Below are 13,798 nucleotides of genomic sequence, written 5' to 3'. Positions count from 1 at the left end.
CTAGATAGACAATTGCAGCATGGTTAAGCTGTGGGAAAGAAAGAGGGTACTAACTGTTCTGTTGTGGCAATAGCTGAATGATGCCAGTAGTGTTCAGAAAGATAAACCTTTCCCTGCTGTCGACTTTAGCAGCAGGTGACAGTGGAAAGAGGTAAGATTATACATAATCATGTATTAAAAGTCATAATTTTGAAGTGCAACAAGTTTTGGGGTTTTTTTGTAATGTGAAATAGCCTGCAAAATAATTTAGAATGTATTTATTTCAAACACCACTGAAATGAAAATTTTATATGAAGCATTGTAACACTGCTCTAAGTTTCTTTTACAAATGACATTGTGACCATCCTAAGCAACCTGTTAATCGTATTCTTAGATATATTCAAATAAATATTTCATCAGCCCAGTAGAAGACATGATTTAATGGTAATCCTATTGTTTCCTGATGAAATGGTGAAACAGCACTTTGGAAAGTGACTCGAAATGTTGTGTCTGAACACAATTTTGTAGTGGTGTCCAACAGTGCAAATTCTAAGGCTATGTGTTCAGAGGTTACATTTGGTACTTTTTTGAGGTTCAAAATTAATTTATGGATTGCAATTTAATGTTCAACTTGGTGAACAAACATTTAACTTTGAGTGCCTGTAACATAAAATATTATGTTTGAAAAATTAAAATTGTGAACAGATCTATATAAAGCAAAAATATGCTCTTAGTGTGTACTTTTAAGCAGGTAACTGAAAGCATGCAATATATTCAAAACAATTTAAAAGAGAAGTAGTTTCCACATCTTTTGTAATGCCACCCACGTGCTGATACTGTACTGCCCTAAGAATGTTTATTATTTAGGATTACTTAAGATTATTATTATTATTTTTTAATGTTTTCCCTATATTCCACGTAATGACAGCTTTTTTTTTTTTTTTTTTTCTTATAATGAAGGAAGATTCTTTTAGGACTAAAAAACTGGTCAGACATATATCTATATAGCAGCATGAAGTTCTTCCTCCTGAAACTGGTGCAAAATGGATATTACGCCAGTCCTTTTGACTTTCCAGTAGCTCAGTGTGTAAGTCTAACTACGCATCTGTTTGCCCATGCAGAGCAGCTAGGATAAAAAGATGTTGGATGATACAGTACAAACCATTTTGAGATGTTCTTAGGAAAAAAGGGCCACTATATATTATTTTTAATATAATTATAATCCTCCTGTTATGCTCATATAAGGTAGTTTTATGGTCTTGTTGTGGTTGATTTGAGCAACAGCTATAAGTTCTGGCAATACTTTATTCCGTTTGTTAATGGAGAAAAAGTGACTGCTAAAAAAAGAAAGACATGCTGTCCTTAATCTGCCTAAAAAAGGCTTTGCCTTTCCTGTTTAGAAAAGCCACTCTGATTGAGACCATCCCTCAGGTTACAGGATAATTTTCTTGTCTGAAAAGTCAAACTAAGAAAGAGTTGAAGTATTTTATTTATTTCTTCTTTGTTGGTTTAAACTGTTTTTATTCTTTTGCAAAGTAAATGTGGCTATTCAGTGAGCTTTCATAGAATCAGCTTTTCGCCTTAAGAATATGGTCATTTGCTCTTAAGACAGTACTGGTAAATAATCAAGTCCCACAGCTAGAACAGCTGTGACATCAAACATTTCTAAGTAGGAGGATTTACTAGATTGCAGTTATAGGCATGTGGAAAGTAAGCCACAGCAGAGGAGTGTATGGGTAGAGAAACTGTGTTACATGTGTTTTACTTTAAAAAGGTGTGTGCAATAAAGGCTTTCCAAGAGTCCAGGGAAAGAAAAAGGGAAACTCCTAGAAAGGACTGTCATGAGTGTTTATATATGCTGGGAGTGAATGTTGCCTGGATTATGCCTGCAGTTGATTTAAGACAGAGGAATTTAAACAGGGTTACTGTGATGCTCAGGATGTATTTAGAGATCTCAGATGGTTACGCTTGGTAGTTGAAAAGTTTTTTTACTTCAACTCACCTGTCCGTTATTCCTAGTAAAGTGGAAAAAGTATACAAATAGAAAATTGCTCGTGATAATTTACAAGGATACTAGATGTGTAGTAGTTTGGATTTGGAGTAGTTGAGTTGCAGGACCTATGGCGCCCTAAATGTATCTTAGGTATTAAATGACTAAGGTGCTTAAAAGGACCCTGATGCTAATGGACTTAAAGATCCTCATGAGGAATGAGAGAGAGAATCTAAAATTATGAAAATTTATTATGGACTAATGTATTTTATAGTTTTATGAGATTTTTTGAAGGACTGTACATGATTTGTGTTTACAGTTATGCCTTCATTTGAAATATGAAACAATATATCCTGCCTGCTTTAACTATGTATTAAGACTGCTTTAGAATTACTATTAACACAATATGGATAGCTTTTTGTGGATAATAATAGATTTGGGTGCATGCACTAAAAAGCCTGACCAAAAAAGCTGATCCAGTAATGTAGTATCAAGTTTCTACCACTTTGCAGTACTTCTGGCTTTCATTGCTCAATTATGTTATTCACTGACATTAAAGTCAAATAATATAACTTAGATTCAAGTTTATTACTACTCAGTAAAAACTAGATAGTAGCCAGATATTTTCATTAAAGTATCACAGGAGAGAATTCCAGAAAAGACAGATGAGCGAACTGGAAATATTTTTACACTCCAAATTATCTGGTACTCTTGTAATTTTCAGTTAGGACAGTTGAATTTAGATTAAATTTCATAGGACAAGATTAGTTTTTTTTAAATACAATGTATAAGCAAGCAAGAAACATACGGAAAGAATGCTCAATCATCTGAAGAAATCTATTAACTCTATCAAGCAGAAAATTAAAGATTAGTTTTATAATAATATACAAAAGAAAAATGATTAATAATCTTGATTTGGAGTCAAATAGGATAGGTAGAGGACATCCTGATTTTTGAAGATTTTATATGTTTTTTCAAAGAGCGGAGTCAGGTGAGGGAGAATTTTAAAAGTTGAACAACAGTATCAACAGAATAGAAAGATAATAAAAGGCACTGAGATGGAAGAGTATCTTGAGCTGGAAACCGATGATGATGATAGGCTGTTGAAAACTTTGAGGAAAGTGGATAGCAAATATGAAAAGCACTGTTGGGTAATTTTAAAAGATAGTAGCTGCAAAATAGAATCACATAAAATAGAGCAAGAAGGAATCTCAGGAAGTAACTTTTCCTTCTGCTGCTGGGTAACAGTGGCTATAAATTTATTCAAACAGACACATATCTAAGAGATCAATGGTTTGTAGGCCTTCTATAGAAGGAGAACATTTCAGAAATATCACATGTGTAGATCATTCTGTTTACATATGTAAATTCAAAGACTGTAAGTGGTTCATATATCCCAGGCTGAAAAGTATGTATTTACCAGTTTTAAAAATCTGAGATTCACCATTCTTCTTGAAGAACCTATTTCAGTGTTCAACTATATGTTTTAATTGAAAAAGTTTTATCTTTCTGATATACTCCTCACTAACTTAATCCATTTCCCTTTGTTCAATTCAATGTCAATATGGAAAAGGGATTAGTATTCTTTTTGCAGCATCATATGACATGTTTGCATGTTTATGTCACCAATTATTTTCTGTTCTCTGGAGTAAACAGCTTGTTATGATTTAGCCCTAGTCACCACACAGTTGCTCACTCTCCCTACCCCTTCCCAGAGGGATGGGGGAGAGAATTGGGAAGAAAAGAAATCTCATAGGTTGAGATGAAGACAGTTTACTAGAATAGCGAAGGATAATGACAACAATAACAAAATATAGGGATACTAAAATATACAGATTGAACAAAGCACAATTTCTCACCACCAGATGCCCCAGTGACTGACACAATCCATCCCAAGCAGCAATCATAGAAAATAAAACTGAGCAGCAGGCAAAGGAGCAAGAGAGAGCTACCTCCCCGGCCAACCCTCGTTTACATACCGAGCATGACATTTATGGCATGGAATACTCTCTTTGGCCAACTTGAGTCAACTGTTCTGGCTATATCCCTCCCAGCTTCCTGCATCGGCACATCAGCGAGGCCTGGAAAGCCAGACAGTGTCCTCAACAACTCATAACATCAGGGTGTTTATCAACATTCTCCACATACGAAATCCAAAACACACTGGCTACTGAGAGGAAAATTAACTCTATCCCAGACGAAATGAGGACACAGCTACATCAACTTATTACTCTTTGGTACACTTTGATAAAGAATATTATATTAAATAATAACAGATGAGAAGTAATAGAAAGGGGTCTTATTAAGAAGTAGAAACATCCAAGATTGTCAATTTTAGTAAATAAGGTATGCAGTTTAACAGAATCTTTCTGTGATGCTGTCAGCATCCTAGGTATAACTGAAGTGGGTTATTAAATGTTGTCAAAAAAGGTAATAATATAATGTTGAAACAGTATCCTGGTGTTTTTCTCTTTAGTGTGTTAGTAGTCTCACACAAAAACCTTTGATTAAAAACATGATCCCTGGCATTGTTGCTGTATCGTTCTCTTAGAATTGGCTTGTCATCAGGGAGATTGTTTTGTTAAGGTAATGTAATACTGTTTGTAATTACCAGTCTTCTCAGCTTATGGTAAGCAATTAACAAATCTAATGCAAAATAAAATAATATACTCTTCCTACTTACCTATGTGGTCTCAGGAAACCTTTTCAAGTGCAGTTATCTTAGGTAGGATGAAGATCTTAACGGTGTACTTTACAAGAAAGCACGTCCTCTGTCTTCTGTACATTGCCGAAAGAACTTAGAAGAGTTATGGAGATTGACTTTGGGCCATTTACTTATGCCTGTTTTAGCACTCGGTTGTTAAGCTGTTCTGCAGGAATCTTCTTTTAGCTTTTGTTTGTGAAAGCCAGTAATTGCAGAAGACATGCTGCAGGCGGTAGTGGATGTACAAACACTCTGATAAAATTAAGAAGTATACTGTTTTCAGAATGAGCATTTTTAATGTTCATGTTTTCTGTATATCCCAGCAATTAAATATAAAAATCTAGGTAAAAGTTTCTTGTTACCATACTTGGATACAGTTTTGTGTTTGCGCTGAGGACGACAAGTATTTGATTTTGCTTGAGTTCTGTGGTAGATTGGCTTATGTTTTACTAGGGCAATCTATGAAGACACATGATGTACTTAAAAATCATGGAAAACTTGAAAAAGAAAGAAGAAAACTGACAAAATTATACTGAATTTTGAATTGATTCATTTAGATAAAATAAGTACTAGTAGTGTTACTTGACTCTGTCACTTGGTATGTTGTCTGTAAAAGTAGAGTTATGACAGGCAATATCTTGTGCATCTGAGATGGGCATCAGGAAAGTATACCTTTAAAAGAATGTGAAAGAGAAAGATGCATATCCAAGTGAAGAAGGGAGGCCACTCCACATGTAGACAAGGCAGGAATGGAGATGGAAACAAAGGCAGTAAAATAGAGTAATCCAAAATAAATTAATCACATGCTGAAGTTGAGGAGTTGTTGTGACTGGAAAGAAAAATACGATTTAATTTGTTAAGCAAACGAGAGTCAGAACAGAGAATTTTATAAAGGTACTCGGTAGAGTCCCAAGCAGTTATGCAGGAATATTTATCTGAAGCTTTCTGAAGGAAGAGGAGGATTAAGTAATAGCTGGAGTCCAGACAGGAGGAAGGCACAATAAAAAAAAGTGAGAGAGATAAACAAGCATGGCCAGCATTTAGATATGAACATAAAAGAGAAGCTCCAGAATTTGGTGCTGAAACATGTTGGGAGAAGAAAGCTCTGTGAGCGTGTATGCATGTGTGCATAGGAGAAACAGTTTAGCTAAGGATTTTTATGTAAGAGGTTCAGTGATCAAAAAGGATGTAAATATATCTTTATCAAGGACAGAATAAGAAGGTGCAGGAAATGGTCACAGCATGATTGTTGAAGATGTCACTGCTCCTTGCAACGGGCTTAGATTAGATGACCTTTAAAGGTCTCTTCCAAACCAAACTATTCTATGATTCTATGATCCTTGGCTATCAGGTCATAACTGTCTGCAAAATTCAGTGAGGAAGGGGATTGTTCCTCCTTCGCTCACTAGCTACAGGTACCCAAAACCTCCTAGAAAGTATCTGTAACTAGGAATGTACTGATTCCCTTCCCCTTACTAAAGCATTGTTCTGATCTTGTTGGCTGCTTTTCGTTTTTGGGAAGAAAACCAACTTAACTCTTCCTGCATATCCTGCAATGCTAACTGAAAATGCTAGTAGCAAAACTTCTCTGGTGCTGGACTACATGATGTCAAGGGAGAGTGAAGTCATTTAGAAAGGCCTTCTAAATTGATTAATTTACCAAAGCTTCTTGCATTTAGAAGATCAGTACATATATTGCAAGAAAATACTTTTTGTTTTCTTACTGTGGGACTAACTTGGTTAATAAATGAAAGCTACTTGAAGTAAGAAAAAAAATGTTACGTGCTCTATCACTCTGTGAGATTATTTGAAACCTTTGATTCTTAGTTAGTCTTTCTGATTAGTCTTTTAATTAAGGTATTTGTTTCACTAGGTTGACACTTGATAGGCATCCATGTTTATAATTTTGCTGTATGTTTATACCTGTTTCAAAAAAGGTTTTAACTGCTTATTCCGTTCTGAGCCGTACAACTAAACCGTAGTTAAAGGAACAGAAAGTATTCTGTGTTTGAATGAAAATTACTTTCATTAAATGATACATCTGGCTTTTCCCTTAGTTTTACTTTAGTGCTATGTCACTGAAACACAATTGAAAAGCCTAACCATAACACCTTTTTTTTTTGTTTTTGCTCTGTTGTTTAAAAATATGTATTAAAGGAATATAAATGGACATTGTCATATCAGATTTGTACCAAACTTATTTTTTATTCTGAATGTCATAAAATTGGGTTTGTTCTATAAATAAATGTGAGAGAATTCAGTATTACAGAGGAGCTTCCAGTAAAACAAAAGTCTGAATAAAACCGACCCCTATAGACAGTTTTATGAACAAAGAATATTTACATGTCCAAATTAATACATATTAATTACATTAAAATAAAATTTGAAAGTGAGAAGTGAATAGAATTTCTTCAAATGATGAGATGCTAAAAAGCTTCTAAATATTGAGTGGTTTCTCTCAATTATTTATTCATTTCTATTGATCATATTTTAGCACCTTCTACCGACGTTTCTGTACATAATTATAATTTGATTTTAAAATTCACTCTCATCAATGGGACATTCCTTCTGATAGGAACTGCAGGTTTTACTGGTTTTTTTCATATAATGTACTATTGTTCAATCAAAAAACTGTCATGCGCAAAGAAAATTAAAGACTTATTAATTTTTCATAGTATCAGGTTGTGGAATTACTTTCTCAGGCATGTTAAGTTTTTAACATTTTTTTTAGTTCCAACTTTTTCATTTTTTTACATTTTATTTAATTATTATTAGGAATTAAAATCTATTTTATCTAATTTGAATAATGGATTTAGCTTTTCCTCCACCATTCAGAAGACAACTTTGCTTCCAAAAATTAAAACTGTAAATTAGGACAATTTTCAGATTTTCTAAAAGTTTCAGTGACTTCTTAAAGTTCCAAAGATGTAACAGCTGTGATACGATAGTAACATCAGTACTTTCTTGAAGTTATAGTAGAAGTAATTTTCTTTTGTGGTGGTTTATGAATGTTTTACATAGAACTTCTCACCTTCAAAACACTTGGCAAAATGTAACTAGACTAATAGGTCTTAAAAGTAACATTTTGTATTTTGATATATAATTATAGATAGATAAAAGTTGGCATGCATTGTAGTCTTTGCAGGCCTTGTCATTAAAAGAAAAAAAAAGGCAAAAAAAATTAGGAGCAGATATAAATGACATGTGCCAAAATACAAGTATCCTCCTCTTTACACAGAAAGAATAGAGGAATGTAAATTGCATATATGATATGCAATTACCGAGTACCGAATTGGATGTGCACAACCTTTCTCATTATTGTGAGGAGCGTTTTATGTAAAATCATTCAGATAGATGTCACTATGATTGCAAAGCTGGCCTAAAGTCTGAATGAATGTAGAATTTCTTCCCCTTACTTCTGTGTGGTCATAATAGCAGTGATTGTGCTTTTCTCTGAAGTTGGAAATAGGCTCTACAGCTCCTGTCAAGAGGTGAAATGATACAGGAAAAAGACACTCAAGACATTTTAAGCTCTGTTGCAATTGCAGAATCCTGGAAATATTCTATCAAGGATTCTTCTGTGGGAAGTTAAATATTAATATAATCGAGAAACAAATAATTTCAGAAAACATTAAAATGCATACTGTTTTTTGCCCTCTCCCACTCATTCTATGACTATTCAAAGAGTAATCCCAACAGAACCATTTCAAATGCATTAGAAGCATTTCAAATGAATCAGAAATAAGTAAAAATAATAAATACATTAAATACATTTGTGACAACAGCTGTTATTTAAACAGCAGTAAATTATTTTGAATTGAAGTGACAAGGGGTTCTTTCATTTGTTCACCTGTGGTAAAACTGTCATGTAAAATGTTGGCTTCAGTGTGGATTGTGAGAAAGGTTTAAGGATGCTGGGGACACCTTGTCAAAATTTTGCACATCTGGGTAAAGTTAAACTGGAATAATTTTGTTACTTCTTTTGTAGTCACTCCTGCTGACTGAACTTGGTGGGTTGGACTAGATGCCCTTTAAAGGTCCCTTCCAACCCTAACTTTCTGTGATTCTAACTATGCCTATGATACCTGTATAACTGGGCTTTACAACTACTAGTATTGCTATAAAAGTGCTGTATTAATAAACAGAACAAGTAAACACAGGTAATGTGAAACTGAAATGAATAGCAGTGTTTCAAGGGCAGGGGAGGAAGGAATAGAATTAACAGAGTGTAGGTCATGCCTGAGAAATCCAATAAGGTTCTGTCCTTATTGCACTTTAAGCAAACTAAGCCTACTGTTATTTCTCTAGATGGGATTTTTATATTAAAATGTAGCACAGAGCACAGTTACAGGAAATGATAACTTGATATAAATGTTGACCTGAAGAAAACTGTCAGTCTCTGAAATCTTACTTGTGTAGCCCAGGCATTGCTTGTAGCATTTAGTTTGTTACATAAAAAGATGGCAGGGTAAAGATTAGTGGCTGTATTTCTCTGTCAGCTTAAATGTGAGGTAGTGATGAAAACAAAAATTCCAAGCTGAATGATATCACCAAAATTTAATTTGGAAAATCTAAATTCCTGTATAATCCATCCTGTGAGTATAATTGTTTCTTTAGCCTTAGTGACATGCTTTTCTGACAAAATAATGTTTTAAAATAAAAAAGAAAGGACATTGTGTTGGTCTTTGAAATGGATAATTTAGAAACTGAAAGAGAGAGATGGTGTCTGAAATGAAGGATACTTTAGGGATATGACTAGTAGAAGGAGTAGTTCTGGTATTAGGCAAACAAAAGTCCCAAATAAGGACTGTGGTCCACTCTGCTAAGTGTTTTGCAAACAAGAGGAAGATGTAGTACGCATTTGCTAATTTGTCAGATCTTGTAGGTTTTTGTAAAGGATAGAAGGATAGTGGTACAAAAGGACAGGCCTAGCTGCAACCTTAGGTGACCTTATCTAACAGTCATGACAAGTACCAAATAACTGTGGAAAGGAAGATAACGAAGATTTTTTTAATCCTAGTTATATGTCTAATTCCATTAGCTTCAGTGAATTTCCGCTGCTTTTACAGGAACCTAACCTGGAATTAAGGGTCCAAGCCTCTGTGTTCGTGCAGAGTTGTTTGCTCTGCTTCTGCAGTACTTCTGTGATTTCTCTTGGTAGGGTGCATAGTGACTCAGTGTGTAGCCTACCTTATTTTGACAAAACCCTTTCTCTTGATAATGCCATGCAGAAAAAGATCCTGTTGAGTTTTTGGATTACATCTACTGTTTTTGTAGCTAAAGCTGTACTTGTAAAGTATGAGGTGCTGTCTTCCGTCATGTATGTTAACATTTGGCTTCTCTTCCCTTCTGCCTGCTTCTGTAAATCACTTTTATTTGAACTATTAAGAGAAATGTTTCATAACTTCAATGTCTTTGCAAATAACTTCTTAAAGACATTTTAGTATAATTTCCTGTAGCACTGAAGCTTCTTGAAATATAAAGCTTTTGTACCTCAAGGAGAATTTTGTTGTATACATTCTTGCATCTAAAGACAGGAGAGGGCATGCTGTACTAAACTTGGTTGACCTGTAATGTATACAAGGAATGGAAAATTTGGCTGCATGTGTAATGACCTGGTAGCCCAGGTAATTTCCTTTATGCCTTAAATTAGATAAATGACATTCATAATGCATAGAATCTTGCTTGTTGAGCAGTCTAGCATTGTATTTGCAGAGCTACTGCTATACTAACTGGTATTACATTCACGTTCAGTGATTTATTTGACCTGGGAAGCCAAATAATTTTTTCATTCCCTAAAGGATTTCTAGGATTCCAAATGATCAAATTATCTACATTCTAGTTTTCCACTTTGTTACAGTTGTGATGAATACATGATCATTTGCAATATATGTGTGTGTATATATATATATATGTACATATGGTGGGACATTATGTATATATAGTATATACATCAGCATATATTGGGACATGACTTTCACTTTGGTCTGTGACTTTAGTATAGTTCTGTGTTCTGTTCACCAAACTATTTTGGAAACCTCACAAATAAATCACTAGTCATACTAGTGGAAGTTATTGCCTTCCTTATATAAAGGTATATCTATAAAGTACCAGTTTGTATAGAGTATGCTTTGGACCTGTCCCACTGTTAAATAAAGCTTAATATAATAAGCTAGAATTTGCAGTGGCTGCCTGACACACACAAAGGTATTTTAATTAACCTGCATGCAGAAATTAACCCTTAGAGTACTGCTTCAAATTCCTCAATTTATTTTGTTATTTAATTTTACCAGTGGGCTATTCTGCTTTTCTCTTCAGCTCATAGTACTGTACATAAAGTACACTAAATAGCCATATACAAAAAATAAGTCAGAAAAAGGAAAAAAAAACCAAACCCAACTTCTTATAAACAAGGGATTCTACAAGACTAAGTACCCCAGGTTGCTAATGGCTAATATATTCCTAAGCAACTACTTTTTTTTTTTTTTAAGGTTTTATATTATGATATGAATTACAAACATGTAATGTTTCATTGTAGCTGTGTGCTTGTTAGGTTTGTTCCGAAAGTATCATAGGTATGCCTCCTATAGAAGAAGTCAGTTCTTTAAGGGTTAATGTGGGGTTAAGGAATCCTGAGGTGTTCTCCTGCTTGTCCTTTTTTAAAGGTATCTGCATGTTAATTCTCAGATATTACCTGAACAGGTGAATATAAAGAATGTATGAATGACTAACTAAATGAATGAAATAATTCATTTGAAATGCTTGCTTGTATCTTGTAAACAACTGGAAAAAAGATATGTGATTTCTGAATCAAGGTCTTTAATGAAATGCATAAAATTTTCACCACAGTAGAAATTCATATACTGACAATTTACTCTGATTTCTTTTTCTTCTAAATAGCCCAATAGAATCCTGCCAGAATTTCTACAAAGATTTCACATTACAGATCGACATGGCTTTCAATGTGTTCTTCCTACTCTACTTCGGCTTGCGTGTAAGTAGCGTGTCTTTGATAGCATGAGTCAGGGCGGGAATCTAGTTGTTAGGTAGGGAGAGTCTGAATACCGCCTGACTATACAATCTCTAGACAAAATTAAGCTAATGCATTTAATTGAGATAATTTAGGTAATAATAATAAGCATCTAAGCTCACTAAGGAGACTGATAGTTTATAAGCTAAGCTGTCTGATTGAGAATGTTCTTGTGTAGTAGAAAGTGAAAACTAATATAGTTCAGTGCTGGTTAGTGACATCAAATCTAGTTTCAGTGTTCTCAATGCAGCGATAACTGTCTCAGCAAGACTAGTTAATACCTGCTTTATTCCTTTGCTGCTAGATATGTCTTTGACAGTCGAAGGTTGAGATAACAACTGAGAGCTGCTATGTTCAGTTTTATGCACATCCACTTTCCCAGACTGCCAATGAACACCTGGCAGAAGTAGTATAGTACTAGTCAACATGCTGAAATGTATATCCTTAGAATATACTTATCACTTTCTGAAAATTCAGTAATGCTGTTTCAGGATCTAAAAGTTGAGACATCTGAAACAAGCAGACACTTTTAAAAGTTTGGGCCAGTAATGCTTGCAATTCAAGCTGTTGGTGGTTTATTATTATTTTTTTAAATATACTTTGAAAACTAACTTTACCTGTTGTTAATTGGAAAATTGGGCAAAAAAGGCCTCAAACATAAATACGAGGAAAACCTCATGTGAGCAGAAAGTCTGCCACATTGGTCTTTAAATTTGATACAAGGATTGCCTCCTGATCGTCCTTTGTTTTGCTCCTCGATCAAAGCAGCTTCTGTGTGACGAGGATAGTTAGGTTCCTCCTATTTCACTTCCAACCAACCTAACCAACTTTTTCTAATGATCTGATAAGGAATTTTGTTGCAAATCTTGGTTATTTCATTACCTAGTCTAGGTGTAGTGTCTATCCTTTCACTAAGTAGATAAATTCATTCAGTATTTACACTACTATGTATGCTTTCTGAGCTGTATTTTAAAAGCATATAGTGCAATAGCCAAGGATTCTTAAGGATTTGGGGGGCTTTTGTAGATGTCCACCAGACCTGCAATATAGGTTAACTTTTTGACATAACAAATTCAATACATGGTCTTGTGAACTTGCAGAACTCTTTTTTTTTCAGAGATATCCAAACGTTTTGTAAATTCTGTGCTAGCAATAAGGTTGTATGCTCTTACCAAGAGAATTAAAATTGCATATTGGCAATTTTTACTGAAAGCAGTAACTTAGGCTACATTATCAAGAAGCAGAGCACAGTAAGAGAGAATATACTGAGTGATGCTAATACTTTCATCACCACGTGGTATGTTTTTGGGAAGGGAGAGAAAGTACTGTAGAGTCCGCTCTGGTCCTGTGGGCTGAATGCAGTTTAGCAGTTACCATATGTGAGATGCACTGCTAGAACACCTTTTTTCAGTTTTAGCTTCAACCAAAACAAATCTTTGTGTTATCCAAAACTACTTTATGATGCAAACTGAAGTATGGTAAGTGGAGATGATAAGGATTCACTTCAGCTTAGTACTCATTTTCTAAGTTAAAATGTTAATATACGTGTACTTTCAGTTCTTCAACAAGTCCTCCTGAACTAAACAGGAGTTCCTGAGGAAAAGGTGATACTTGGTTGTGTGGATGCAAGAATTGGATCGATAATGATTTTGTTAGTTTTGTAATAAGCATCTCATATACCCTTAGCTATTTTTTTTTTCCTGTGAGGACTCACTGGCAAATTAAAGTATTTGAAGAAATATTTTAAAATCTTATCCTTTTCCATCTGTTCTCCCCAAAATGATGTTGCAACTCAACATCATATAAATATTACCATATCTTCAATTCTAGAAGATATTTGTGTTCAAACACGCGTATATCCATTCTGAAGTTTTTGTTACTAGTATCCAACAATGTGAGAACTCAGAAGTGAAGTCTGCAAACTGCTGATGAAGACTAAGTCCAAATTGCAATAGAGTCTGGCAGAGATGTGGAAAGTATGGAAGTAATCTTTCTTTGTAAGCAACAGAATTATGCTGGTGCTTTTAGAATAATATGATATCTCTTCAAGCATGGTAGGTTTGTTTCTGTAATAAAATGATGATTGGAACATACA

At 34.3% G+C, this 13,798-nt stretch overlaps 1 protein-coding gene across 6 annotated transcripts in view; it reads left to right on the top strand.

Moving 5' to 3' along the window:
* The window catches only part of KCNMA1 (potassium calcium-activated channel subfamily M alpha 1), a 494,817-nt gene that overhangs the window by 283,321 nt on the left and 197,698 nt on the right, over positions 1-13,798 (top strand). For all 6 annotated transcript variants that reach the window (XM_086752630.1, XM_086752629.1, XM_086752628.1 and 3 more), the window contains exon 4: positions 11,574-11,667. In XM_086752630.1, coding sequence (XP_086608756.1) covers positions 11,574-11,667 — 94 coding nt within the window. The remainder of the gene's footprint in view (positions 1-11,573; positions 11,668-13,798) is intronic.

This window comes from Chlamydotis macqueenii, chromosome 7, assembly GCF_036417535.1.
Source record: "Chlamydotis macqueenii isolate bChlMac1 chromosome 7, bChlMac1.mat, whole genome shotgun sequence".
Lineage (NCBI taxonomy): Eukaryota > Metazoa > Chordata > Aves > Otidiformes > Otididae > Chlamydotis > Chlamydotis macqueenii.
The sequence above is the reverse complement of the archived record's forward strand: the minus strand, read 5'-3'. Positions and strand labels throughout refer to the sequence as shown.